Genomic DNA, 27,364 nt, shown 5'->3' with positions numbered 1-27,364 from the left:
AATGATCCGTGTGTCGATGCGTGCTTCACCAGAAAAGCTCAGTTAGACTTGAGACACGCTTCCAAACCTCAACTTCTCATATAACATCACTTGTTGTTTTCAGACCTAACGGACGCCGACTCAAGTGACATCATGATGCGTAAACTCAATAGCGTTTCCGTTTAAAGATTCATGAATGAATGAGCTTGGGGCTGAGAGTCACAGACAGGGCAGGTCCGTCAGAAAGAGTAAGAAGACGGACAAACCCATTGGTCCTTTTGGTCTTTTCACAGGATGTATTGACAGAAATAAAAATATATAGAATAAAACCAGGTTTATCCTTTAAATAGGCGTCTGCGCAGTAGAATACTCAATGTCACATCTACCCAAGCTCACCCTCACTCGCTCACTCACACCACAACGTTAGAAACTCAGGTATCTAGGCTGGACTTGGAGTTGAGTGTGACCTCTACAAATGTAAGAAACGTCAGTATTCATGAGGCGTCAGTATGGATCTGGTCATTCTGATTGATCCTCAGTGTGGGCGGGGCTACCCTCTCCCTCAGGTTCTGATTGGTCCTTGTTCAGAGATGGACTGCTCTGTTCTTGCTCTGTGTCGTCTGGCTCCGGAGTTTGGGTGGGGGGGTCATAGTCACAAGCCAGCTCTGATTCCTCAGTGTGGGAGGGGCTGCAGTCAAAAGTAAACTCGGACTGGTCCTCGGTGAGCGAGGGGCTTTCCTGGAGCACCAACTCCGACTGATTTGTGATGTCGTCGGGGCTGGTTTCAAACTGCAAATTGGTTTGGTCCGAGAAGTTGACCGGGATCTCTTTGTATTGGAGATCAGGCTGGTCCTCCACGTCAGGAGGGTTGGGTTCCCGTGGCAACGAGAGCCCCCTGTGGCGGATGCACAGCTTGTGTAGTTCAGTTACCTCGGATACGCTTGTGGTGTTCCCACTGTCACGGAAACTGGCCAGCGGAGGACGCACTTTGACTCCAGTCACTGTCACCGAGCCCTCGATGGCCTTACGCAACTGCAGAGCCAATAGGCGGCATGGAACAAGAAAGAAAGCACAGCCAGTGGAAGCATAACATGAGGCACAGACAGGGAATAGGGAGAGAGAGGGTGAAGTTTAATGATCATAGGCAGAAAACATTCTCTATCAGACATCAACAAATGAAGGAAACGCACCTCTTTGAGAGAGACCACTCCGACCAGACGTCCCATGCTCGTCACATAGGCGTGATCCAGACCCAGCAGAGAGAAGATAGTGTGAGTCTGTGGAGGAGGAGAGGTGGGTCATGGCCTGGATACAGACTCAGGGGGTTCACCTGGATTTTGGGTCAGAGTTTTTGTAAACCATAATACTGGGATCAGTCTGCATGATGTTCTTGCCTCTCATGACGGTCACTGTGTCAGACTAGAGTCATAAATTCTTGCTCTTGTGAGACATGGCATGACTACACTTTGGACACTAACCGGTCATAGCTTGCCGATTACGAGTCATGTGACACGCAGAGGTGATCGCAATGAAGGACCTGACACCGTGGTGTACATATGGCATCACAGTTTTATGAAACTGTAAGTGAAACCATTCACAGTCATTCAGCAGTGCAGATGGGCTCTGTCTTTATCCTTCCCAGCTGTTAGGAACAGGGTGAGTGTGTGGGTGTGCAGAGGTTGATATTGTATACTCCTGATCCAAGGGTGACAGCCAAATGGTTACAGGTTCCCTGGAATGAAATAAATCATCATCCCTCTCTCGCCGCTTTCCTGTGTTTATAGCTTTGTATAAAAAAAACAAAAAAAAAACAGCTGTATTTTCCTCTGTGTCAGTGTGAAGGAAAACATTGCGAGAGTTGTCACAATCTGAAGCTATTTTTGTTCCTAACACCTCATGTCTGTCTGGTTGGGGTATTACTGGGGTGATACAGTTTAGTCCGATCCCAGCAATAGTCAAAGAACTGAAACCACAGTGAGGAAAGACACCAGAAGTATGTCACCAGAGAGGTCATTCAGGTTAGGCTGATACTACACAATAACACTACATTTGGAAAGCATCTGACATATTTCCGGAGGACTCAGTCAGGTAGGAAATTAAAAAAACAATTCTTAGCTCATTTTCCTGGGCATTTATTGTTTACAATTCATATTTCATGACGATGAAAACTACCTGCTGTGGTGAAAAGGTCGATTTCTTTTCACAGTGTGTTCAGGGGCTTTTTGCTGATATCTTACCTTATGCAGAGACGTTTGCTCCACCAGCTGGAAGGGCGCGGGATCAATCTTGCAGTTCTTGAAATCCACCGGTTCATCGAGCTGCTGCTCCTCCCACTCTGCTATCTGAGACGAGAAGGGTGACGAGACACTGAAAACTTCTAAACTGTGACTCGGAAAACTCCATTTTGTACATTTAAAAAAAAAGTTTGTGTAGGTCTCACCTCTGATGGAGTCATGCAATCTTCCACCTCAGTAGAGTCCTGAAAGACAAAAAAAAATGGGTAAGACATACATTGTTCCTACAAATACACACACACACACAAGTGTAAAACAGAGCTACACAGCATTATGTAAAGTAAATACAAAGTACCAACACATTACACTGTGAGGAATCTGAGGGAGTGATCTGTTTGTGTTTGAGCAGTATTTAAAATACACAACTGTAAACCAATGAAAGTTTTATTTCTTATATCCACTAGAGTTTCTAAGGCAAAGCTGAGGTTATGTCTTATGTTTTGCCGAACAACCAATTGCCCCCCAGGGACAAATAGAGTTGAAACTGAACTGAGGTTGGTTTATTGATCACACAGTGCACCGAGTGCCCAAGAAATCATAGCACCAATAACTTTAAGAATCAACCATCTTGAAACAGAACACAAAACCATTTCTCCACATCACGCAACACCACACGGAACAAGCATTAACAGCAGTTTGAGTGAAAGCTGATGAAACATTTGGTCCAACACAAACAATTAAACCTTTACCACTTAACAAAATGCCCCACCTCGCTCTCTCTCTCTCTCACACACACTTTCTCTTGCTCTCTCTGCAAAGCCGCTCTAACGCTTTGGTTGGTGCACCACAAATACTTTGGTCCAGCGCTCACTACGTGCGTGTCGCAAGGCAACGGTTACTAAGCAACAGTCTCTGGGCGGCAGACAATCTTACCGCCATGGAGATCCTCACTCGTTTGGGCCTTGGCTTTCTTTTTTCAGGAGGAGCCGGCCCAGCCGGGCTCTTCCAGACGAGGAGAGAAGGCATCAACACAGCACAACATTAACACAGCATCAGTGAAACTGGACAGTTTTACCCCTTTAACATGGTGTCACTGCAACATTACATCGCAGCCTGACTTCTACTGGGAGAAGTCTCCGTGATGTGAGCACAATGTTGCTGAAAGGGTATAATTACTACACCACAGATGAAGGTGAGGGCACAAAATCTGTACAAGAAACCCAATGTTAACACAGCATTGGATGAAAGATACACTGCCAGAGTAAAGGGTTTTAAACACCGTATATTTAAGCATTTCTGTTAAGGAGTTTGAGCCCTTATGTTTTCCTTAAAATGTCCCTTTAAGTACACTAAAAAAATGTTAAGCCAAGTATTCATGTATTCTAACTGCATATAAGATTTCCATCCATTAATTTAAGATAAACATACGAATAAACTTAATGTGATGCATCTTTGTAAAAGATAAATGAAAAAAGTAGAGTGAGATTTATGTAATAGGACTAATGAACCCTAAGTTTAGGTTTAGGGTTAGGGTTAGGGTTAGGGTTAGTGGGTTAGGGTTAGGGTTAATATTTATATTGCTTTAACCTGATATTTTGACTTGTCACAGTAGGAAAAGCACTGGTGTAAATAAAAGAATTAAAAATGGCTGACTTCCATTTAGCTGCTTCAGTTTCAGGGTCCTGGTGTTGGTCATACTGCCTCACTGTCACACCGTCATGACTTACTGGGACACATAAATAGAACAGAGCCATTGTTCACGTTATTAATAACAGCAGTGCTTTTCCTTCTGTCACAAGTTAAAATGTCTGCTGTGGAAAAAACCTATTCAGCTGGAGAGACGTGTCTTTTGTGATAAGTTTATCTTGCATTTTTCATTTGCACAACAAAAAGTAACGACAAACATGCTGTTTGTGTTTACTGTAGAAAATGGTTTAAAAAGAAAATTGCCAATTACGCTTCCAAAGAGGCTGGAGTGACATATTCAAATTACTTGTTTTGTCCGACCAACAGTGTAAAACTCTGTTTTCAATTTACAACGACATAAAACAGAGAAAAATAAAAATTCCTAATATTTGAGAAGCTGGCATGAGAGCTTTTTTGCTTCATAAATTAAATGAACTTCAGTGATTATCAAATTAATAGCAATTAATTTCCTGTCAGTGGACTAACTAATAAATCAACTAATCATTTCAGCTCTACTTAAATAGTTTCATCTTCTAAAGACAAAACGACTGTGCTATATGATGTGTGAACTGAGTGAAATATTCAAACCCAAGAGTCAAGGCTTTTTGTAGCTGCGCTTTTATGTGCAAATATTCTAGATGTCTTTATACACTTCATACACATTTCCCCAAAACACAGCCTGACATGTCTTTGGAAACTTTGATCTCCACTAGAATTAAATAGATGAATAAATAATAAATAAATAAAACTTCTGTGGGTTTGAATGTTTGGCCGCACACAAGGTTTACAGTGACTGACCCACCAGTGCATCAGATTTAACCAGAAATGTTAAAATGTAGGATGTTCAAAAACGTTTGACTGGCAGTGGATGTGTTGTGTAGTGAGGGGGCAATGACTCACACAAGGTTTAAAACTAAAAAGCTACGACCACAGCATGAGATCTCACAGGAAAACCCTGCTGCCTGCGGGTGGATCCTGCCTGTCAGCAGGAGGAGGAGGAGGAGGAGGAGGAGGAGGACGGCATATGCGTGGACTCAGAGAGAGCACACACACCCTTACGTACAATACATGTCACACTCTTACAGCACACTTGCACCCATGCATTTTTTTTATATCCTCCTCTCTTTCTCGCTCTTGTGCTCACCTCCAGCAGCTCCTTGTCTTGGTCAGCACAGGAGAGGGTTTGAGAGCCTCGGAGAGAAAACAACAATCAGCTTTTATTAAATTTGGATTTGAATTCTGACCCTTTTTTAAAAAAAAAATCTGTTTTATGTATCGCACATCAGTGCTCCTCTAAGTGTCCTACTGTCAGTGTGAAGTACATACTATTTGGCGTCTCTGTGTCGCTGATGGCGGACACAGTTTTCAAGGCAGATTTCAGTGGAAGCTGAACATTGGAAACCACTGGGCTGAAGGAAGAAGACTCCTCTGTGGAGATCTACATGGAAAATATATTAACAGAAGAAGCCAGACACAAGCGCACATGCACACACACACGCCCACGCACACACACATAACACAGAAGAGACAAATACGAGCACATGCACGTAAACAAACAGGACAGCACAGGTAAGGGCACAGACGACAGAGACACAGAAGACATGTGTTAATGTAAAAGTAGAAATAAAGGACATTTATACAGTTTGTAAACACTTACCACAACAGCTGTCCAAAAACTCCATCTGTGCCTTTACCTACTGCTACATGCTCCACACATGCTGTGTCTGATCCACTTTTAGTCTATCGCTACAACCCAACCCAAGCCAGACTTCGCCCCAGCCCAGCCCTGGCGCCCCCGGATGCCTCACACCTGTTGGGTGCTCACCAGGAAGCGGACCCCTTGGCGAGCGCTGGTCGAGGCGTTGATGTGGGTGTGGGCGCAGGGCGAGCTGGGGGTGCTGTCGGAGGTCATGCTGGGCAGGTGATCGTGGGTGCCGTTGTCCTGGGCCAGCTGGCGGAGGTACTCCAGCCTCCGCTGACGTCCCAGCTGAAGAGCGAGCAGAGACTGGAGCTGCAGTCGCTCTATGGAGCCCAGCAGGATCATGGAGTCTGAAGGAGAAAGAAAGAAAGAAAGAAAGAAAGAAAGAAAGAAAGAAAGAAAGGGAGAAAGAAAGAAAGAAAGAAAGAAAGAAAGAAAGAAAGAAAGAAAGAAAGAAAGAAAGAAAGAAAGAAAGAAAGAAAGAAAAAGAAAGAAAGAAAGAAAGAAAGTTAGTTAAGGATATAAGTTGAAAAAAAAACAATGCAGAGAAAGCACACAGGTGAAAATGACAAAGGAGAAATAAAATGATTAAGATGACAAAGATGAAGAAGAAGAATTTTGCCAAAATAAAATAGTCTAAAATGATAAAAGTAAATCTCCACAGACAGCCAGAGCCAGCTTTCATTTATTTCAAGATGGATTGTAAAATGCAATACAAGACCTGTTAAGTTGGCCAAAAGTATCTGGACAAAAATTACAGCAACATTATATGTAACTGTTGAACAAAACTGCATTATTACGCTGCTGTAACAGCCTCTGCTCTTCTGGTTTCAGGTTTTGCACAAGATTATAGACCTGGCTGCAGGGATTTGCTCCCATTCAGCCACAAGAACATTAATGGGGTCCGACACTGATGTTAGGCGATAAGGCCTGGCTCATTCCCCTCCATCTCAAGTGGAATGGGATTGAGGTCAGGGCTCTGTGCAGGGCAGTCGAGTCCTTCCACACCAAACTCAGAAATCTATTTCTTTATGGACCTGGTTTTGTGCATGGAGGCTTTTTCTTGCTGAAACAGGGAAGTGTGCCCTATACTGTTGCCACAAAGATGGAAGAACAGTATTGTTTAAACATAACTGTATGCAGGGGCATTAAGATTTCTCTTCATTTGAACTAGGAGGCCAAGCACGAACCACGGAAAAAAAGTACAGTTATTGTGAATGCACTTACCTCTGGATTCAACCAGGGCCAGTGTTTTGAGCTGACCAGTGAGCAGCATCTCCTGCAGGTCCCGATAGGAAGAGTTAAGAGTGATGTAGCGCACATCCCTGACCATGATGTCCTCCACACGGATATTATACTTCCTGAGACGTGGAAGAGGGGAGAAGATAGAGGTTAAGTGATGAGAAGGGGCAGCAGGGAGAAGTGGAAACAAGAGAGGGGAGGAAATGAAAGGCAAGACGGGTAGAAACAAGATGAGGAAGAAGAAAGAAGAATCACTGGGAAAAGAGTGAAGAAACAAAGGACAACTCTGTCCTGAGCATTCAAACAAACAGGTGGGCGGGACCAGGAGGGACACAGACTGGACACACTGACTCACTCGTGATGTCCCATGCCCAGCTCAGGCAGATAAGGAAGTTTCTTGATGCGGATGATGGAGTCGTACAGAGACGGTTGGAGCGCCTGGGCCACGGCGTTGGCCAGGATGACTGCGATCATCACAGGCAGGATGTGGGAGATCTGACCGGTCAGCTCAAACACTATGACCGCTGTGGATACGGTGTGGGTGACTGCTCCAGACAACGCTGCAGCACCTGTGTAGGAGGGAAGCGAATTAAAGAAGAAATCATTTGCTGTGTCTCGTCTCTTTACAGCTGTTCACATACAGTTAACAGAGGAGGATTTAGTGTGCGATCAATCATGTTTTCCACAGGAATTAAAAATTAGACTGCTCATTATGTAGTGAAAATAATTGTGCATGATTAATCAGAGAAGAGTTTACTGCAAGACTGCAAATCCAAACAGGATTTTCTGCAGGATGTCGTTCTAATTCATAACATTTAACGGCATCCTGTCGCACTAACCAGTGAGTCATGACCGTGGCAATTTTGTATTGAACGATTTTATATTTTACTTTGGTCCAAAATGTAATGTTCAACTTAAGTGGAATCAATTTTCATCAGTCACATTCTATAAGCTGGTATGAACTGATAAAAATGGCTGCAGCTTTGCAGCCGCAGCGATTTCAATCATGCAGGAGAGAGGAAGAGTGAAAAAATGGTGGAAAAATTTGTTATCAAGACAAATTAGATATGAAATGGTGAATTAAAGTACAGTGTATGAAAAAGAAAAAAGATTTACAGCGACTCACCAACTACAGCATAACCACCAGGAACTATGGGATACACACTGCCGTCAGCATGTATACCATCAGGAAACATGGTTGCCATGATCTCTCCAACAAGTCTGCCAAATGCTGCACCTGTACATGACACACAAGTTATTTTCAGACGTTCGTACGGCTGCAGAAGAAATCAGTAGAAAAATAGATTTTATTCACCAATAAGGAAAACTGGCATGAAGGCCCCACATGGAACAGGCATGGTGGTGGCCACAGCAGACATCCAGAACTGAAACAAGGAGAGACAAGTTTGTTTGAGAAACCATAAACATCAAGTCATCATCATCAGATGCTACAAGTGCCAAAGGCCTACCTTCATGATGATGAAGAGGATGAGCGTGATGAAGACGTTGACCTGGGGGTGTTTCCAGGCATGGTGGTGGCTGATGTAGTCGAACTCCTCGGCCACGCCCTGACGGCACCACGTGCGGTTGTCGAACAGCGCGACCAGAGACTCATGCTGCGTCAGCTGACAGGTTAAGCCAAGGGAAATGTTCTGAATGACTGTTTCTTACATCCTCATACCTGACTGACCTGGCAACACAAGGTCAGCAGCAAAGACTGTGGTGGGATCCACATCTGCTGGAAATCCCTCCAAACAAAAATGCTGCATTCAAGAGCAGCTTGCTTTGTTATGGTGCTTTCTGAAATCTACTTGATAGATATTTTAATTATTTTATTGTTTGCATCTAATGTATTTGCCCAGGACTCTTGAAAGCAGTAATGGTATTTCGGTCTGGACCAAAGTGGTGGCAGTCACCCTACAGCTGTGCTAGCATTGAGATTGTTTCACCTGCTTCCAGTACAGCTACACTTGTTTCAAATATTTTCTAGAAACAACAAGCGTAACTTTCTCGATACCAGTGCCGCAATCTCTTTTATTGTGTCTTGTTTCATCAGCTTTCCATAAATGAGCATCACTATCTGAAAAGGAGGAAAACTGCACTGGAACAAAAAATTCTCTCATCCCACTGGCAGATTTTTTTCCTTCTTGTTGTGAGAGTCTGAAAGGCTTAAAATGAAACTATATGGCTTGTTATGCAGGATGACTTTGCAGTGTGGCAGGTGCAAGGGCAACTTTGGCTCAAAACACTGTGTGCTCTGTAATCCAGCCTATAGAAGCTCAGACTGCATTTCACTTTTTTGACATTTGTATAAGTTTTCCAGTGGCAGCACAGCACAATGTGTCCACATGCACTCACATTGAACCACAAGCTTATGTCTTGATTTTATTTTTTCAAAAGTACTGTGATGTTGCATCCAGCAGGTTTTGCATTAAGCAACTCTTAACATTCATCAGGCTGAGAAGTGTGGGTAGAAAAGCCTGAACAGAAAACAATACTAACACTATGGCGTAAACATCAGCATCAGTTTTCTGTTATTCGCATTTGTTCAAACAATAAAGAAAAAAGAAAATATTTGATTTAGATTTTTGCTTCGTATTTCTAGCCATAAGATCTGCACGCGCTCTGTGCACTGTGACTCTGCAGAGAAGATTGTCTTAACAGTAATCCATCAGGAAACATGGCAGCATTGAATAGCTTATGCTATCAAATATGAGGGACAAAAAAAATGACCCACAACCTGACACCAGCTCTTACTTCATTTAAAATTACCATCAATCATTTAGCAACAGTAGAGACATGCTTTCATACTGTCAGAAGAGTGTGAAAGTACATTCTCACCTGTCCAGCCATGAACTGCCCGAAGCCCGGAGGGAACGTGAGTGTGGAGACGAGCAGGGTGACGAGTGCAGGATACACCAGACGCCTGACAGGAAGAGAGGGACTGCGTCGTCATTAATGGGTGTGCTTGTCACGCTGTATGTGCATTCTTGATTTCTGGGTGGTGACGATGGAAAGGCTAAAAATAGCTCCCTGTGATGTGGGTGAAACTGACCCAATTTGTACAAGGACTTTACCTAAATATCCCAAAACTACATTAACATTGTGACACAAGACACCAAGCCAATTTTAAACACAAGATTAAGGGCACATGAGCAAGATTTTGATCCCTCCTGGATGTAATTACAGTTTAACATGTCGAAATGTGGCTTTTCTAGATACATGTTTAATATTTTTCAGGATTTTAAAAGGAATAGTTCAAAATTTTGGAGAAATACACTTATTTGCTCAATGGAGGAGAGTTAGATCAGAAAATGTCCAAAAAATATGATGCTGGAGCCTGGATACGATTAGCTTACCTTAGCACAAAGACTGTAAACCAGGGAAAAAGGCTAGCCTGGCTCTGTCTGAAGGTAAATTAATATGCTTACCAGCACTTCTGGAGCTCATTAATACATAGCCCAGACATAACATGTTCATTAGTGAGATTTAGAGGTGCTAGGCAGAGCCAAGCTAGTTGCTTCCCCCTATTTCCAGTCTTTGTGCTAAGCTACGCTAACTAGCTGCTGGCTGTCGCCTCGTATCTAATGTACTGAGGTGAGAGTGATTCAATCTTCATAACTAACTGTCAGTAAGAAAGCTAACAAGTGCATTTCCCAAAAGGTCAAACTGCTCCACTAAGTGTTAAGGTTCTGTTTAACATGAGGGTTCAGATACTCACTTCCTCAGTAAGAACTTGTTAATAGTCTTCTGTTTCCTCATGCACTCTACAATCAGCCGGTTCAGGTAGACAAACAGAGCGCCACCAAAACCACAGGCAATCCTACAGACAGACAAAGACACACGTTTGGTCGGTTGAAGGTGAAACAGATGAGCATCCTGGGACAAAACAAACCCTGAAACACAATCACTCCACTAACACAGCTTCAGCTTTGCTTCACCTGGTTAAGTCAGTCACTTTTTCTGAGGCTCTTTGACAGGAAGCCAAACAATGTTTATTCATTGTTTTCTCTATTGCAGTATTTTGGCATCAAACAAATCAAATATGTAATCACCGGAGGCAAAAACTAATTTCATGCCTCGTTCATCGAATACAAATCAACCTTCAGACTCAGTACAGGAATGTGAATGTGGAGGGAGAGGCTGAATGAGAGCCCAGGTCTCCTTGTTAACCCAGGCGCCAAACTGCTCTAGGATCAGTTTAATGTGGCGTCAATCCAGAGAAACACACTCACCCGAGTATGGCGAACGCTGGCAGCTCCTGAAGGTCAAACGGGAAGTCCAGACGGAAACGAGTCTTAAAGAGAGCAGTGATGGTCTCTGAGGAAAGAAGAGGATTGTTCTCATTGTGTGGAGACTGTACAGCAAAATGTCATTACAATGACTATTAATACAATATGGAGATTTTTTTTATCATAATTGTTTCAGAAAACAGAAAACACACATAATGACACAGGTAAAGTCACAAACACACAGAAACACACAAACACAAGGTAGGAAAAGGACATTAATAAACGGACAGAACAAGTCATATTTTCTTGTCTTACCTTCTTCCTGATTCCACACTGCCAGCACTCTGAATATGAAGGCACTGAAGGTGGCAGCAAAAAAGCCCCTCCAGTAGTTTCTCACAGCAAAAAACGTTGAAGTCACCTCAATACTGAACAGCACCCCTGCATCACAGAAACACACATATTTAATCCCACACAAAGGCTACACAGAACTATTTCTTGATCACACTTTAATCACATATCCTAGAGAACATCATTATTAGGGCTGCAGCTAACAATTATTTTCATTATCGATCAATGTGTTGATTATTTTGTCTTTACAATAACAGTAAATAGTATAAAATACCATTCCTGTTTCCCAATTTCCCACAACCCCAGGTAACATCACAGCCTAAAAACACAAAGATATTTAGTTTACTCTTATTTATAACAAAGAAAAGCTTCAAATAATCAACAGCTCTGATAATTATAGCTAAATGTTTTTGGTTTGGCAACATTTAACACATCGTCCCACAGGCCTCCACATTTATAGGCAGTTCTCTCCAGTCATAACTAGCATTCAGCACACCTTGAAATAAGACAACACAATTTCTACCTTCTCACTTGACCTCTTTGTGTTGTTCATTGTTTTGAAAATGCCAAAAAGCTCCATTGTATGTGTATGAATCCTCTCTCTGGTAAGTGAATGTCTAGTATATATTGTACTGTATGTCAGTGCGATCTGGTCAAGTTGATTGAAATGAATGAGGCACGGTGTCAATCATGTGCCAAAAACAAGCTCCACTTGCATCTTGATGTGTAGCCACAAGCATCTATTCTATTCTACTCTGCGCAAACAATACACACAAGAATCTGACAAAATAATCATAACTCAAGGCTTTCTTGCTGGCTTTTTTTGGTCTTCATTATCACAGCCTTGATCAGCAGATGATGTGAGAAAGACTGTGTTATGCCACTCAAAGCTTTGGGAAAAAGCTAGTAAGAGGACCTTGAGTTTGTTCAAAGTATTATCTCAAAGTGCCTGACACATTTCATGGAAATTTTTTGTGTACAAAATATACATTTTTTCTAAAGGTGGTCTCATAGAAAAGTTCAAGATAGATTTCAAGGTCAAAGGGTCTTTTAAGCCAACATGAAAGGGAAGTCCTTTAAGTGCTAAGAAGAAAAAAAAATTAAATTTGAAAATCTACATTTCCAAGACAAGTGGGCAACTCCATCTGCTGAGTAAGGCTGTTTGATAGAGATTTACATGTTGCTGATAGGTTTAATCAGCCTTGTGCAAACTCATTTGGCAAGGGCTTGAATGTAACAGATGTTCATTTGCATGTAAAAGTCCGGCACTCCAGCTTTAAAGATACCTTGATGTGGACTAAAGTGAATGATCAAGTGATTTTTGACCTGACTGTGGCACCAGGGGAAAGATCACAGAGTCATCAAAAAATATTGGGAAACATTCTTTGACATGAATATTCATGCACAATTTATTCTGGCCAGTAGCTGTTGAGATAGAGTATGCTGCTCTGGATGAGAGTTAGACTGATGGACTGACCAAGAGTGGCATCCTCTGCTGCCAGCGGGGTAAATATTCTCCTCATCTAATTAGCTCCCATAATTATCTACCATAATTAGATACCATTCAATCAGAGGCTGCAGTCATGTTGTCTTACCTCCAATAGGGGCAGCGAAGCAGCAGCCCACACCCACTGCACAAGCAGCCGACAGCATCTCTGTGTTCCTCAACTCGTTCTGTCCGAACAGAGTCAGATATACACACAGATAGACACACACACAAACAGAGCCGTGCATTCAAGAAAATACACACACACACACACACACACACACACACACACACACACACACACTCAAATCCCAACAGGTGTACATGTACATGCAAATGCCACAAACACACAATACACAACAAATGCATTTGTCATGAAAAACCAAAGTCACCAACTGTTTACAAATGCAACAGTTTTATTGTAGAGCTGCTGCTGAATCTTCTCACATTCACTGAGATTACATATATGAGCGGTGAGATATAGGAGGCCAGAATTGAAAACGCAGGACTGTGTGCTGAAATCATGGAATGAGATGTTTGTATTGAAGCAAAGGCAACACAGATCGATGCCTCGCTGCGACGGTTCACTGAACAGGATCAAACACAGCGCAGACAAATGGAAAGGCATCAATCTATCTCAGCCTCTGAAATGGGCAGCATGGATTATTAATGTAGATGGAATTGGCAATAAAGAAGTTATCTGACTCATGCGTTCATACCTTGCATCCCTCAAAGGGCTCTTCCTTTAGTGGTAAAAGTGAAAAAAAAAAAAAGAAGAAGAAAAAAACAGACAGAAATATGTGTGAGTGCCATCTGTGTGAGTGGAGAGGTTACCTTTTTTTATCCTCCTCCTGGAAGACATCCAACTCATTATCCAAGCCACACAGAATCAAACAAGCAGCGAATGAGCTTCGGCAAACACCGTCTTGATTCCACAGTGGACTGAATTAACATGTTCCCAGACTGATCATGTTTAATGGCCGTGGTCGACCCCTGGACTACTTGAGTCTTTCTAACTGTGCCTTTCTTCCTCCACATCCCTCAAGTCTATCTTCCTCCGTTACTGATGGGAGTGCTGGTGCTGTTGGTACAAACAGAGGAGAGCTCTCCCAGAAGGAGACGTACAGCACATTGTCCAGTGCAGAAAGAGACAGGAGCCCAGGGTGAGGTCTCACATGAGTGGAGGCGAGAGTGTATCCTGGAGAGTGGCAGAAAGTCAAAGAAACGTCAAAGACTTTTCATCGTGCAGCTGTGTTTGTGTTGTTCTTTCGGTTTTCTTTCTTCGTTTTCCTCCTTTTCACTCACTTTTGACTTTTCTTTTCAATTTCCTATTAGCTTCTATCATTTAAAACTGTATTTTCCATATATTTTGTATTCACTTTTATAGCTGTATAACCAGAACTATAAATAAATTATGTATATTTCATATGATACTTGACTGATACTACTTGACTCTGCAAATATATATATATATATATGCACAGCTTCATACACATGTTCAAGTCATGTCTAGTACAAGAATGTACATAGCTTCTGAATTGCCTTGTATTGTTGGAAAAATCCACCCTAAAACGTTGCTGACGTCCTGAGCACATTTTATTGTTTAATTACTTTTTTTCTCACAGATAACTGGCCACACGTAGATCATAGGAACATTTTCAACTACATTAATCATCCATGGTAAACATCAGCATTTGAAATAAGTCCCTCAAGGTAAATTCAAACAAAATGTCTATTTAGAAACCGCCATTTGGCACATTTAGTAGTGAGGCATGAAGGGCAGATGGCCAAAGAAGTGGTTAGCATTAGAAAGGTCCCCTGGTTGATCCCCAAATTGTCGATGGCTAATGAAGTAGTCCTTAACCCCTCAAATGCTCCAGTGGAGCGGGTCATTGGCCAACAGATGAGACTGTGGTTGTACTGGGCAGCTTCCAGGAACATGTATACAGGAAACTGTGCGAGTGTGAATGGGCTGTTCCTGAAAAGAGAGCACTGGTCTCCCTCCATTAAACACAGGTTAAAAAAAGAAATACAGTTATTCCAGCTTTGACTGAGGGGAGAAAGGCAAAACTTCTACAGGTACGGTGTAAAGCAGAACAAGTTCATCGATCATTAATTCAATTAATGATGATTTATTACAATCATGAATTAATCATCATCAGATGAGGGAGATTATTGGAAACAACATTTCAGTACAGGGCTGTAGCTGCAGTTTAGAACTACTGAATTCACCTGTGAAACTACCCAAACTTTTTTTTTTTTTGATTTCACGCCTACGAGAGGACATTTAGCTGAAATGATGAATGCTCCAGGTAGAGGCATAATCAGTGAATTTCCTCAAAGCTCAGTAACTGAAACAAGTTTGAATTTGTGCATCTATTTGCCTGAAAATTTGTGGAAGAGTTTAAAAGGTGCTTACCATTTTCACCATGTAAATCCCCCCAAAAACAGCAGCCATGAATTTGCTCAGGAGAGCGGCGCAGAGGCTGGCAACGTGAACGAAGGGTCCCTGAGAGGGAGGGCAGGGGAGAGAGATAAGGATGTTAGCAAACAGGTTGTGACTGAAAGCACATTTTAGCGCTGAGCAGAACATGCTGTGCTCAAGTTCAGGGGCATTACTCTAAACCTTTGCAAGATTAAACCCAGCTCAGATTCAGTTCAAACAACTTTATTATCCCCCCCAAATGGGAAATGCAAGTGTTCTTAGCAGTAAATCACTCTTTTATTTTCGCAGCCATGACTATAATGATTCTAGAGGATTATTATATCCTCTCGACAAGAAACTTCAAAAACTGTCAAGCTATCTGTCTCGTGTAATGCGATCGGAGGAGATGAAGGAAAAATAAACCCTCTACCTCCTTCCCCAGGGGCATCCCACTACCCAGGGCACAGGTCAGACCAATGACTTTGGCCACAAACGTCTTGAAGGTCAGGTACTCCTTCAGGACCACCCCCCTCAGTATCGTCTTCATCTCAGGAATACCTGAACCTAGAAAAATGAAAACAAAGAGGTGCCAGGTGGGATGATGGATCGGGGAAAAAGGATGAGTTGAAAGAGAGCAATTACACAGAGAGGGGTGAGAGAAAAAAAGGAAGGGGGGGGGGGGGGGGGGGGGGGGGGGGCTGATTGATATTCATGTAGTTTTCTGTATGCACATCTCATCAGAGGTATATTTTAGGAAACGTACAGCACGTCCTTGGAGGCCTTATGGTGCATTATAGGGCCAATTACATTATCCAAACACAGAAATGTGACCATGAATTAGAGATAGGAATACATATATTTATGCATAAATTATTTAAGTGTGTGTGTGTGTGTGTCTTACCCACAGCCTGCGGCGCCAGTATCTGTGTGAATCCCGCTGAGAAAGTGATGAGAACTACAGGGTAGGTGACCCAAGCGATGTACTGCAGAAGCATGTTACTGTCCAGTCCACCATACATCCACTTCTGTGCTGCACATACACACACACACACATAAGTAACTTCATCACAGTACAATGCAGGAGAAAACTAAATCATTTAACAGACAATTCCCACATCTATCAAGATTTACCCTTATTCATGGATTTTTCTTCACCTTTAGCAGCCTGGTGGCTTCCCCCTCCTCATTCATCATTTAGCTCTCCTACAGTCAAATTTACCACTTAAAAAGGAGGAGGAGGAAAATTTGCTTGGATCTGCTACAGCTACAAATGAGAATGCATCTATTTTCTCCACCTGCTCACCACCTGAAAACATATGCAACAAGTCGTCATTTTCTTTTCAAGAAACATCCTTCAGAGTGGACACATTTCGAAACACCTGCCTTGCACTGGGTGGGGAAAGCATTTTTCCACTTTCCTATGTGTCTAATCACCTCGTGACCGCTTCAGACATCCGTGTGGCGACTCGTTTTACGTGTCAGTATAGACAAACACGCAACAAACAGCAGGTGTTGTTACTGAGCTGTATGTATGCTTGACCACTTTGCGACCATAAAATAGCGACTCGATTGTCTCAATGCAGAAAAAACTGTTTGCCCGGTGAACTGGTTGTGTTTCAAATCTCTATCGTCTGCTCATTCAGTGATCGCACAGCAACGACAGAATCTTGTAAATCGCCGAGAGCAGGAGGGGACTAAACAGAGGTTTAACCAGAGTATCTGTCCCTCTCGTCACCAGATGTTGGCTGTGATAAACAGTTTTGTTATTGTCTGCCTGTGTTTGCAGATTCGTCAAGTTTTGCGTGGATGTGAATGGAGCTCTTGATGCACAGGTGAATAATCTCTCCAAGAGTGAAGAGAAAAATCCACAGCAAAATTTTCTGAGGATTTTTTCCCCTCTTCTCTACATTTGTGCCACACATCTGGAGAAACACTGCACAAATTGGAAAGTGTTTAGATTTTGTTTTTCAAATGTACAATTATATTAACCACCTGCAGTAAAAGTAGCAGTTTTGCCAATCTGTTGTTATTTTCATTATTTACAGATTTCTTATTGACCTGAGAAAGAGGAACTAAAACTTAAATTTAAAAAGAAAATATAAAAAATCTTTGTGTATTTATTGGAATTTATAATTTTATTAAGGTCAAATTCAGGTCAAAATATTTCTAGTTTTAGTATTTTTTAAAACCAGAAATCTGCATAATTTTCCCTGCCTCTGTGAGAACAGTCCTACGTTCACCGCCCATCCGTCTCTCCAACTCTATCCTCTCTCTATCCTGTTCTCTGTCTCTTTCCTACCTTCTTGGCAGAAGGCGATGGCGTAGTCCATGACCCAGCTGACCAGAGCCATGAGCAGCCCTAGCAGAATGAGGAAGATCCAGTCTTCGCCCACCCGCGAGATCAGGAACTTCTGGCAGCGAGACGCACACACTGAGGGCGCAGAGACAAAAAAGAGAGCTGAAGGGAAAGAAAAACAAAAGTAAACTCTCTGAACTGAATCTTCACGATGTGATGGGACTACAGAGAGATACAGGTCGGTGTGAGACTCAAAGAACCAGCAGTGTCAGAGAGGAAGGAGAAGAAAGAGGAGAATATGTAACGACAGAGGAGAAAAGGAATGAATGGAAAGCTTTAGGCAAGAGAAGACGAGGAAAGTATGCAGTATTTCAAACACACGGGCAATTCAAAGTGCTTTATGTACATACTGTAATACATTAGACAGAAACTTACAATAAGAGAACATAAAGTGCATACAACATAATACTGACAACTAAATTAAATTTTAAAGAAACCTAAAAGATAAAATCTAAAAAAAAAAAAAACAAGATAAGTTAAGGTATAAGTGCAAGAAGGGGTTGAGCAATATGATAACATATATAAGGAATATATTTGATATGTATTTTCACCAGACTGTGATCGCTCTCAGTTTAATATTACCAGTTAACGTGCACCAGCATAGGCAGATGGGATATTAGTGTGTGGCTGCTTTTTCGAATGCAGTTTCCAGAAATATTACTACATTCAGTACATTTTTGTATATTACATTTGTTATATAAAATTACATATTTTGTGATAGAAGATTTATTAAACCTCTAGTGCATTCAAGCAAGTTCAGTCAAAGGCAGTGGAGTATATACACAAGTTTGGATTTAAAGATTGTTAAAAATCAAGGCAAGTCTTATATCTTCTGAAATTTTGTACCAGTTCTGTGGTAAATAAATGATAGTTCTATCAGATGAGGGTCAGAAAATCATGTCAGGAGATGTTGGGATCTTTGTGAGGACTCTCAATGAGATGACGTTGAGGGACGCCTGAGAAAAGGCCATTACATTAGTCTAACATGGTGGAAATAAAAGCCTGGACAAGTCATGATTGGACGTGAATCCTGTAATTATTTATGAGGACAAATAAAGGAGGGGCGGGAATTCAATCATACTCATGCTGTGTTGAATAAAGGATCCAGTTTCAGATGAAAACGAAAGAAAATTGGGGATTGATAAACACAAGGAGCAGAGTGGACACTGAGATATTGTGTATTTACCAGGTGCGACTGAGCAGCGGAAGAACAATAACAAAACTAAAGGAGGTTATTTTGTGGTGAATATGATGAGAGTGACAGCATCACTTTATCTTCATCCACCTCAAACATGAGAATACGGAGACAAAACAAAGCTGGGTCACGGTTATAAATTCTAACCATTACATTATAATCTATAACTCTGAGCTAGGTCAGCTAAAAGAAGCATCACTGGACTCATTTCCTCTCTCTTGTCTGCGGACACTGCCAAAGCCTGGAATTCACTTCAATATCCAGAGCATTCATAGATGTGCCCATCCCCAGGGAGGCTAAAAATATGCTACTAACACATTTGCCAGATCCATATTTCATAAAAACGCAAAAGTCAAGATACCTTTTTGTTTAAATTTTTTAATTTAGTGACATTTGTCATGGAGAAACAAACAGAGCAACAGATGTGTGGATGACGGTCAACACAGTGATGGGAAAGAAAAACATAGAGAGAGACAGGAAGACATGGATCAGGCAGACCATGCTGCTTAAAGGATAAAGCCAGTGATACCAAAACCAACAGTGTGCATATTCTACTAACAAAAGCCAGACTGTTCTGTGCCACAGACCTCCATTACATTCTTGTTCAAAAAACTATAAATGAGCCACACAGCTTTACTTTCTGACATGTAAGGCTGCAACTAAAGATCATTTTTATCATCACATTTTTCAAGGTCATACCGTCGAATCGCCATCATCTTGTTTTGACTGTACAACAGTCCAGAAATACTCAATTTTCTCATGTAAGACAGGTAAGAACAGTAAATTCTCCGTCTTGAGATGGAACCATCAACATTTACTTGGAAAAAGATTTAATTAATCTGCAAGTTATTTTCACTGAATCATATTATTTATAGACATAATAAACAATATAATAAATTTAAAAAAAGAGAGTCATTGCAGCAGTCTTTCTGGTGCAGGAGTCAGATCACGGGGGGATGCCAAGGCTCCCAAGGGAAGTGGGGCACAACTGTGTGCATGACGGGGCAAGCTGCCCGGTGGCTAGGCCACCTGCTGGATGGCAAGTTGCCACCAGAGAACATGCACATGGAGCGCACATGCAAACACACTCATGTGCAGACAACCCCGTCACACAGAGGACACAGACTTTTCTTTTTTATTTTTAAAAAAAGGGGGAACATTTCACAGAGAAATATTTAGAGATAAACCTGTCAGTGAAATTTAGAGTGCCATGTTCTTCACTGGATTTATGATTTTTATTTCACAGTTCATTGGACATTCTCATGTGAGAGAGGCTGAGGAAAGTCCCCTTCCCACAGCTTCTTTGTCTCTCTCACACACACACACACACACACACACACACACACACACACACACACACACACACACACGCAGTTTGTCTGGCACCTGCCATACTTCCGTGTGCATCTTGGCTTGCGCTCACATCCGCAGGCTCAGTGGTATTCACAGATGTCTTATCCTGATCCCATAATAAAAAAATCACACCCAATGCCAGACATTTTCCCCACCTCTGTTAGTCCTGCATTGCATCACCTGACAAACATAACATGTGACACAGTACATGATGCTTATCCATGGAGTCACTGGTAGACTGAGATCTGACTAACGTCACCTATGAAATCCCAGAAAGATTGACTCGGTGAGTCAAAATAAACACAGTGAGGCAAGTATGTTTTTAGCTCTCCATCACGACCGACAGCAGAGCCTCTAGCTGCATGTGTAGGCTGCCTTGTTCGAAAGCTGCAGCTTCAGTTACTGATCTTAACAGAGGCACACACTAGTACTCCATCACCCACAGAGATGATGTTCCCACACACAGATACATGAGAGGAAAACACTAAAACTCCCACTTCCAAATCTGAAGGTTCTCTCCGTACACATTACCTAACAAGACAAAAGCAGAAGCCGTCCAGCCCGAGCGTCTATCTAAAGATGAGTCTAAAAATACAAACACCTCTTGATCTACGAGCACACACAGCACGCAGACAGCAAGCACACAAATCACTCTGGCTGGCTCCTGATCTGAGAGTGATTATTTTAAATGGCTTCCATTACAGCCAGCGAGCAAGGCTGAGCTGATATAGTGTCGCTTTCACCTATGGTGCAATCTATCGAGCTTTAATCAGATCACCAGTCACAAGGGCAAGGAGGCAGAGACGGAGACTGGAAAACGGCCACGGCAGCTCACTTGTGCAAGCACATGTGAAAACAAACGCTCAGCCGCTCTCTTTCTCTCCCTTTTCCTTTTTCTCACTTTTTATGAGATTATTTAATATGTGTTAAGACTTTTTTTTTTATTGATTTTTGCATTCAAATGGTCGGTTCCACCAAGTCTGGGAGTGCAGCTAAGACTGTTTTCATTATCCGTCGTCACTGTCAAGTATTTTGTCAATTAATAATTTGGTCCATAGCAGAGGTTTTGAAAGTCTCACACTCCCACTCAAAACAGAATCAAGAAAGCTTAAACTACATTTCCCATAAATTTGGGAGATGTAAACAGGAAATACAATGTTGCCAACTGATTCAGTGATTTACACTGTGGGCTACAACCTGAGAGGCATTTTTTTGCATGTTTTTATTTATATTATGTCACATTGGCCCCATTAATAGTATGCCGAATTTCTAATCAGCAGCGACCATGGATCTACTGACAGCTATCACTGGATTACTTTGATACTGAAGAAAATTATAATTCAAAAGTTTCTTGTGTCTTTTTAGTGGAATTAAGCAGATTTAACAGCTTAAACCTCAAGGACATTTCATTTCATATCACAGAACAGTAAGAAAGAAAAAAGACAAAGAAAATCTGTGACGTTTTGGCTTTTTTTATTTTCTTCTTTTTTTAACAATAGGTGGAAAAAATATTTTGTTCATCGACTATTCAATTAATGGATTACACATTTCCAAAATTACACATTTTCTCTTTTCCTCTAGTACTTTTAAGACTTAAAGATAATTTTTATTCTATCAGGTTTTGAGATTTCCACCTCTAAATTTCATCCATCACATCAATACAACCGAAGTGAGGGGGATTTCATGTGGAGCTCACATCATTGAAAAATTACATTAAAATGTGTCTTTCTAAAAACAATGTCTCTGATACTATCACAGTGGATAATCCTCAGACCTCACTGTGAACACTTTTCATAGGTACTATTTCTAATAGTTCAAATAATTATTTAATTTGGGTGAACTGACCCCGCTCTGTTAACTTTCAAAATAATCCCTTTAATTTCAGTAACCTGCTTAAATGAAGGTTAACAGTATGAATAAAAATAAGAACAATTGAAGGACGCAATGCAAACATACAAAGAGAGAGAGCGAGCGAGCCAGAGAAAAAGACACAATCCTTCACTCTATTATTGTTGAGTACATCAGTCTGAAGTGGAGCTCTCTTCTGGTGCCACTCCCTTATCTGCAGTCATCTGGGAAGCCTAGACATAAAATAATCTGACAGTTCAGATCAGAGATCTGCTCACACAAACAAAAATACACGCAGAGCAAAACAAACATCTCTACACACACACACACATACACACAGACGTGTGCACGGTGGGCCACTGGCAGCCAGCAGAGGGGGCTGTCTTTGTCTGACATTGAGATAGCCTTGTTGGCTGGAGGTCATTGCTCAGATCAGTCACATTTAATCGTGTTCACATCCTCTCCTGCTCCCCTGTGTCAGGTAGCCGCTCTGCTGTACTTAAAGAAGTCAGTGTTTTCACACAACTTTCACGCTTGCTGGAGCGCTGCAATCTGCTGCACAAGGCGGCTTCAGGGCACCCCACACACACACACACACACACACACACACACACACACACACACACACACACACACACACACACACACACACACACACACACACACACACACACACACACACACACACACACACACACACACACTAAACACTGCTTTAGTCCGACCTTCAGGACATGTCTGTGCACTACACTACCTGTCCTGCACACTTGCTCCCTGCAAAGCACAGTGCAGAGAAGATTTGGGGGCTTGTTAAATGATCATCACTTACATTGGCACTTTGCACAGGGGTCTTTCTCATACTCCAGCAGATCAGCAGCACGACTACGAACGCTGGTGTTCCTCCGCAGTCCTCCGCCATCCCGCACTCCCCCATCCCGTAGGCGGGCTGCTTCCTCCTTGGCATACACACCCAACTCCTGGGTGTACCGCCCATACATCTGTGCATATGAAAGACAGAAAAAGAGAGCTTTTATACAGGTACTGCGAGTGGGAGGAAGTGAAAGAAATGTCAGTGTGATGCAGCAGGTTGTTCAGTCAGTACACAGTAAAGATGGTCAGCTTCTGTAAACGCAGAGGTTCAAACTCAGAGTAAACAGAGCCTGGTGTCACAAAATGTACTGACTTCTACTAATTAACCGCTTTTCTCAAGTTGCTTTAAAAAAAAAAAAAAAAAAAATCCACTCAGCATTGACTCAACTGTGGTGTAATGACTTTTTCTCAGACAGATGAGCAGACAATGAGCTCCACCTGTCAGCTCCCAGCTGATTAACTCTGCAGGCCTGCCACACAATTGACTCCTAACGATGAGAGGCAGCGTTCTCGGAAAAACTAAACACCATCAATCATGTATAAAGCCTGCGTCTCAGCCACAGATGCTGCTGTTGCAGGTTTGGTCAGTGTGTAGTTACTAACACCATGATGGAGCTTTTCAAGTGTCTGTTTGGTGTAGTGGTGGTGGTGGTTGTTGTTTCAGTTTGTGATGTTACTGCCCAGCATTACTGGACGATGCCTCTGCAGAAACATCAACCTCCTCTTCCTTCCCAGCCGCCTCAGCAACGGTTGAAGGTTCCTCCACCTTCAGTTCCCTTTGATAAATGTCAGGTGGAGGAGAATGAGAAGATACAGTGCGGGACTCGAGATATCACAGCCGAGCAGTGTGAAAACATAAACTGCTGCTTTGATGGGCGGCAGTGCTACTACGGGAAAGCAGGTATCTGTGCTCTCTAGCGTAGCTTCTAGTGCCTCTTACAAACACTACATGGTGAGTAATAAAAAAAAAAAAAAATGAACTACTGCAACACCCACTCTTCTCACCCAGTGACTGTGCAGTGTACCAGGGATGGCCAGTTTGTGGTGGTCGTGGCTCGAGATGCCACTCTGCCCCACATAGATGTGGATTCAGTCAGCCTGCTGGAGGCAAACAACCCCTCCTGTACCCCAGCTGGTGTCACCGCTGCCTTTGCCATCTTTCAGTTCCCTGTGACTGCATGCGGTACTACAATCAAGGTGGGTGGTGAAGTCTTTGGATTATTTTGATATTTTATCATAATGTTTGGTTGTGACAGTTATTTCCTTGTTAAATTTTTGATTGACAATTGTTCTGTCTATAAATATCATAGCGCTGAGTCTGTCAGTGTTCCTGCAGCCAAAATTAAATCTTCAGTTTCTTTGACAAACAATCCAAAACTTGAAGGTATTCAATTTAAAAATAAAACTGGACTCAGACCTCTTTATTTCATGTCATACCCCTCCTCTATATCTGTCTTCATTGTAACCTGGCTGTTTAATGCAAAATGACAAAACACTTTGCTGAAATAGATCATAGTTTTTCCATTTCAGAATATGAAAATGCAGGATACTTGGTATTTTTCCTTGGCTTTTATTTTTTTATATAAACAGAACAAATCTATATTTAATGTGCACCTGTTTCAACATTTCCTCCTCCTGCAGGAGGAAGAGGGTTATGTGGTGTATGAGAACCACATGTCTTCCTCATATGAAGTGGGAATTGGCCCCAGAGGATCAATCACCAGGGACAGTCATTTTGAGTGAGTTCACATAAAATCGATCAGCCTCTTTGGTTTTTGTGACCCACTTGAGGATTCCTAAGATGTCAACCCCCCCCCCCCCCCCCCCCCCCCCCCCCCCCCCCCCCCCCCCCCCCCCCCCGCCCCCCCCCCCCCCACCCCCCCCCCCCCTCCCCCCCCCACCCCCCCCCCCCCCCACCCCCCCCCCCCCGCCCCCCCGCTCCCCCCCCCCCCGCCCCCCTCCCCCCCCCCCCCCCCCCCCCCCCCCACCCCCTCCCCCCCCCCCCCCAAAAAAAAACAGGTTATTGTTCCAGTGTAGATACTCGGGCACAGCAGTGGAGGCTCTCGTCTTGGAGGTGAACGCTCTTCCTCCCCCTGTGCCGGTCGCTGCTGCAGGACCCCTCAGAGTGGAGCTCAGACTGGGCAACGGAGAGTGTCTCTCAAAGGGATGTGTGGAAGGTGAGTGGCACAAGAGCTTTGATAACGATACCAGCTAATGCATAATTCTGTCTTGGTAAAAACTGACCTCTTCTGATTCCAGAAGAGGTAGCGTACAGCTCCTTCTACACTCGAGCAGACTATCCCATCACTAAAGTGCTGAGGGAACCTGTGCATGTCGAGGTGCGACTCCTGGAGAGGTCTGATCCAAACATCGTCTTGAACCTGGAGCACTGCTGGGCCACTTCCACCCCCAATCCTCACAGTTTGCCACAATGGGACCTTCTGGTTGATGGGTATGATGAAACATATGGATTTAATAACTGAAATTGTACTTCTTTGAGCAACTTTTTGTTTCTGTGGTTTAACATGATGTTCTTGCCTACAGATGTCCGTACCACGATGACCGTTACATAACCACAGTAGTGCCTGTGGATGGCTCCTCTGGGCTTCAGTATCCATCACACCACAAACGTTTCATCATCAAAATGTTCACATTTGTGGATCAAAACACCTTTACTCCTCAACAGGACACGGTACAATTTAGCTCATAAACATTAGTCTCAATAACTGAAATGTACTTGTAGTTTCCTTCATTAAATGTGCAACTTGCATGCTTTTTTTTTCTTCCAGGTGTTCATCCACTGTGCTACTGCAGTGTGTTACCCCAGCAGCACAAACTCTTGTGCACAGCCATGCCACCGGCAACGTGAGTAGCTCCTTATGGCTGCAACTATAAAAATTGTGACTTCAGTTAAATACAGCTGCTTCAGCCATATCATAACATTTGGAGGATGAAATAGTATTGGCTAAGCAGATCAGTTATCTGTATCTGCAGATTCCCTGAGTTGATATCTAGAGGGGAAAAGTTGAATCCATGCATCACTACAAGTTCAATGTTTGGCATTTTTGCACAAATGACTTGAGCAATTATCAAAACAGATGCATCTCTAAAGCACTTGTAAAACTAAAGAAATTCACAGTAACAGATGCAATTTCCCTTTTTCCTCTTTCAGGGAGAGCAGTGGCTGCAGTGAGGAAAGCTTCCTCAAACCAGAGGGCTCTGGTCTCAAGTGGAGAGGTGATCCTGACAGAGGAGAGGACTACGTCTGCTCCCGACACCAAATCAAACCGATGACTGTCCATATCTGGCCATGCATTTTAATTAAAAGCTTGTTAAAGCTCATGCTAAAAACTGGCGCATGTCTGAAATTCTTCTTGAAGGTCACTAGCACTACATATTTTTGCTGAGCTGGATTTTTATTCAGAGGCATGTGTTGTAATGTAACCCCTTACTGATTTCTGCTGAGGAATCAAGGTTGCATTTGCAACTGGATACTCGGTAAAATTTATACTGAAATCTGTAAACGGGCACAATGAGGAAGGTATTTTTACATCCTAGTGAGCTGAGAAGTGTTTGTAGCTGAGAAAAGGAAGTGTGGTGCCAAAACACTGATCTTTCTAGCACGCCACATTAAGATTAGTATCACGACGACTCCAGTCTCGCTGCTTGTCTCCTTCATGTTCTCCCTCTCTTAGTCTTTATTTTTTGATAACAGTCCCTCTAGGTTTCTGTGTATGCTACAACTTGCAGCATCTCTCCTCCACTGCTCTGTGCACCACCTCCTTTTTTTTTTTTTTTTTTTTTTTTTTTTTGTCCCACTCAACTCCTCCATCCCCCCCCCCTCCTTCATTGAGATGGGCATCACGACTCCTCCAGACTCGCTCTTTCTGCTCGCATGAACAGGAGGTGCAGAGGGAAAGCAGAGCAGCTGCATAGGTTCGATTCTGACTGACGAGCAAAAAGGACCATCCAGGCTGTCGGTGTGCTCATCTCCCTCCAACGTAACCTCCAACCTGCTGGGAAGCATTTACGCAAGATGCAGCTATACATCACATTCAGACAACAGTTCTGCCTCATAAACCACACAGCAAAATCCCAGAGGGATCAGCCAATAAGTGTGAGCTGACATACTAACAGCTGCTGCACGGACATACATAAACATGTCAGGAGTGAAATGTAAACAGATTTTGCCACTGGTTAAAAATGCTGTCAATTAAGGCAATCTGATGGATGCAGAGGGGATTGTGTGGAATGCTAAAGGATCAGTGAATAAAAAATTAAATGAGTTGGAGTGGAAATAATACCACACACAAACTATGCTAAGGCTATGGACTCTACTGGTTCACATTTTTCTAGGTCCATCTTTAACAACACTAGCATTTCCATATGTTCATTGAAACAGTTATTG

General features: G+C 42.6%; 2 protein-coding genes across 2 annotated transcripts; one reads left to right on the top strand and one right to left on the bottom strand.

The window, feature by feature from the left end:
- Positions 1–498: 498 nt before the first annotated feature.
- Positions 499–23,084, bottom strand: LOC111238983 (chloride channel protein 2-like). The gene is made up of 24 exons (XM_022768735.1): positions 22,916–23,084; positions 17,634–17,765; positions 16,236–16,364; positions 15,765–15,898; positions 15,338–15,418; positions 13,629–13,652; positions 13,019–13,097; positions 11,388–11,513; positions 11,076–11,160; positions 10,562–10,663; positions 9,682–9,766; positions 8,310–8,465; positions 8,156–8,225; positions 7,967–8,077; positions 7,196–7,409; positions 6,826–6,959; positions 5,725–5,948; positions 5,226–5,337; positions 5,044–5,090; positions 3,147–3,215; positions 2,420–2,458; positions 2,217–2,321; positions 1,170–1,256; positions 499–1,011 (listed from the first exon to the last, which is right to left on the bottom strand). Exons 1-24 carry the CDS (start codon positions 23,082–23,084, stop codon positions 499–501), a joined length of 3,027 nt encoding a protein of 1,008 aa, XP_022624456.1.
- Positions 23,085–23,565: 481 nt separating this feature from the next.
- Positions 23,566–26,250, top strand: LOC111238973 (zona pellucida sperm-binding protein 4-like). The gene is made up of 8 exons (XM_022768717.1): positions 23,566–23,857; positions 23,966–24,153; positions 24,598–24,695; positions 24,976–25,133; positions 25,216–25,408; positions 25,501–25,648; positions 25,746–25,821; positions 26,129–26,250. The coding sequence occupies exons 1-8, from the start codon at positions 23,566–23,568 to the stop codon at positions 26,248–26,250; spliced, it is 1,275 nt and encodes a 424-aa protein (XP_022624438.1).
- Positions 26,251–27,364: the final 1,114 nt, after the last annotated feature.

The sequence above is a fragment of the Seriola dumerili genome, unplaced genomic scaffold, assembly GCF_002260705.1.
Source record: "Seriola dumerili isolate Sdu_G_001 unplaced genomic scaffold, Sdu_1.0 BDQW01001821.1, whole genome shotgun sequence".
NCBI lineage: Eukaryota > Metazoa > Chordata > Actinopteri > Carangiformes > Carangidae > Seriola > Seriola dumerili.
Note: the sequence above shows the minus strand (reverse complement) of the source record. Positions and strands in the feature narration are given on the sequence as shown.

Bases quoted from the DNA above. Each gene is read 5' to 3' on its own strand.
- LOC111238983 (XM_022768735.1), bottom strand. From the start codon at position 23,084: ATGTATGGGCGGTACACCCAGGAGTTGGGTGTGTATGCCAAGGAGGAA. The intron at 7,410-7,966 runs GTGAGTCGCTGT...CCTCCTACACAG, and splicing joins TGGTGGTTATGCTGTAGTTG to GTGCTGCAGCGTTGTCTGGA. The intron at 6,960-7,195 runs GTGAGTCAGTGT...TCCACGTCTCAG, and splicing joins CTGGGCATGGGACATCACGA to GAAGTATAATATCCGTGTGG.
- LOC111238973 (XM_022768717.1), top strand. From the start codon at position 23,566: ATGGAGCTTTTCAAGTGTCTGTTTGGTGTAGTGGTGGTGGTGGTTGTT. The intron at 24,696-24,975 runs GTGAGTTCACAT...AAAAAAAAACAG, and splicing joins ACCAGGGACAGTCATTTTGA to GTTATTGTTCCAGTGTAGAT. The intron at 25,822-26,128 runs GTGAGTAGCTCC...TTCCTCTTTCAG, and splicing joins ACAGCCATGCCACCGGCAAC to GGAGAGCAGTGGCTGCAGTG.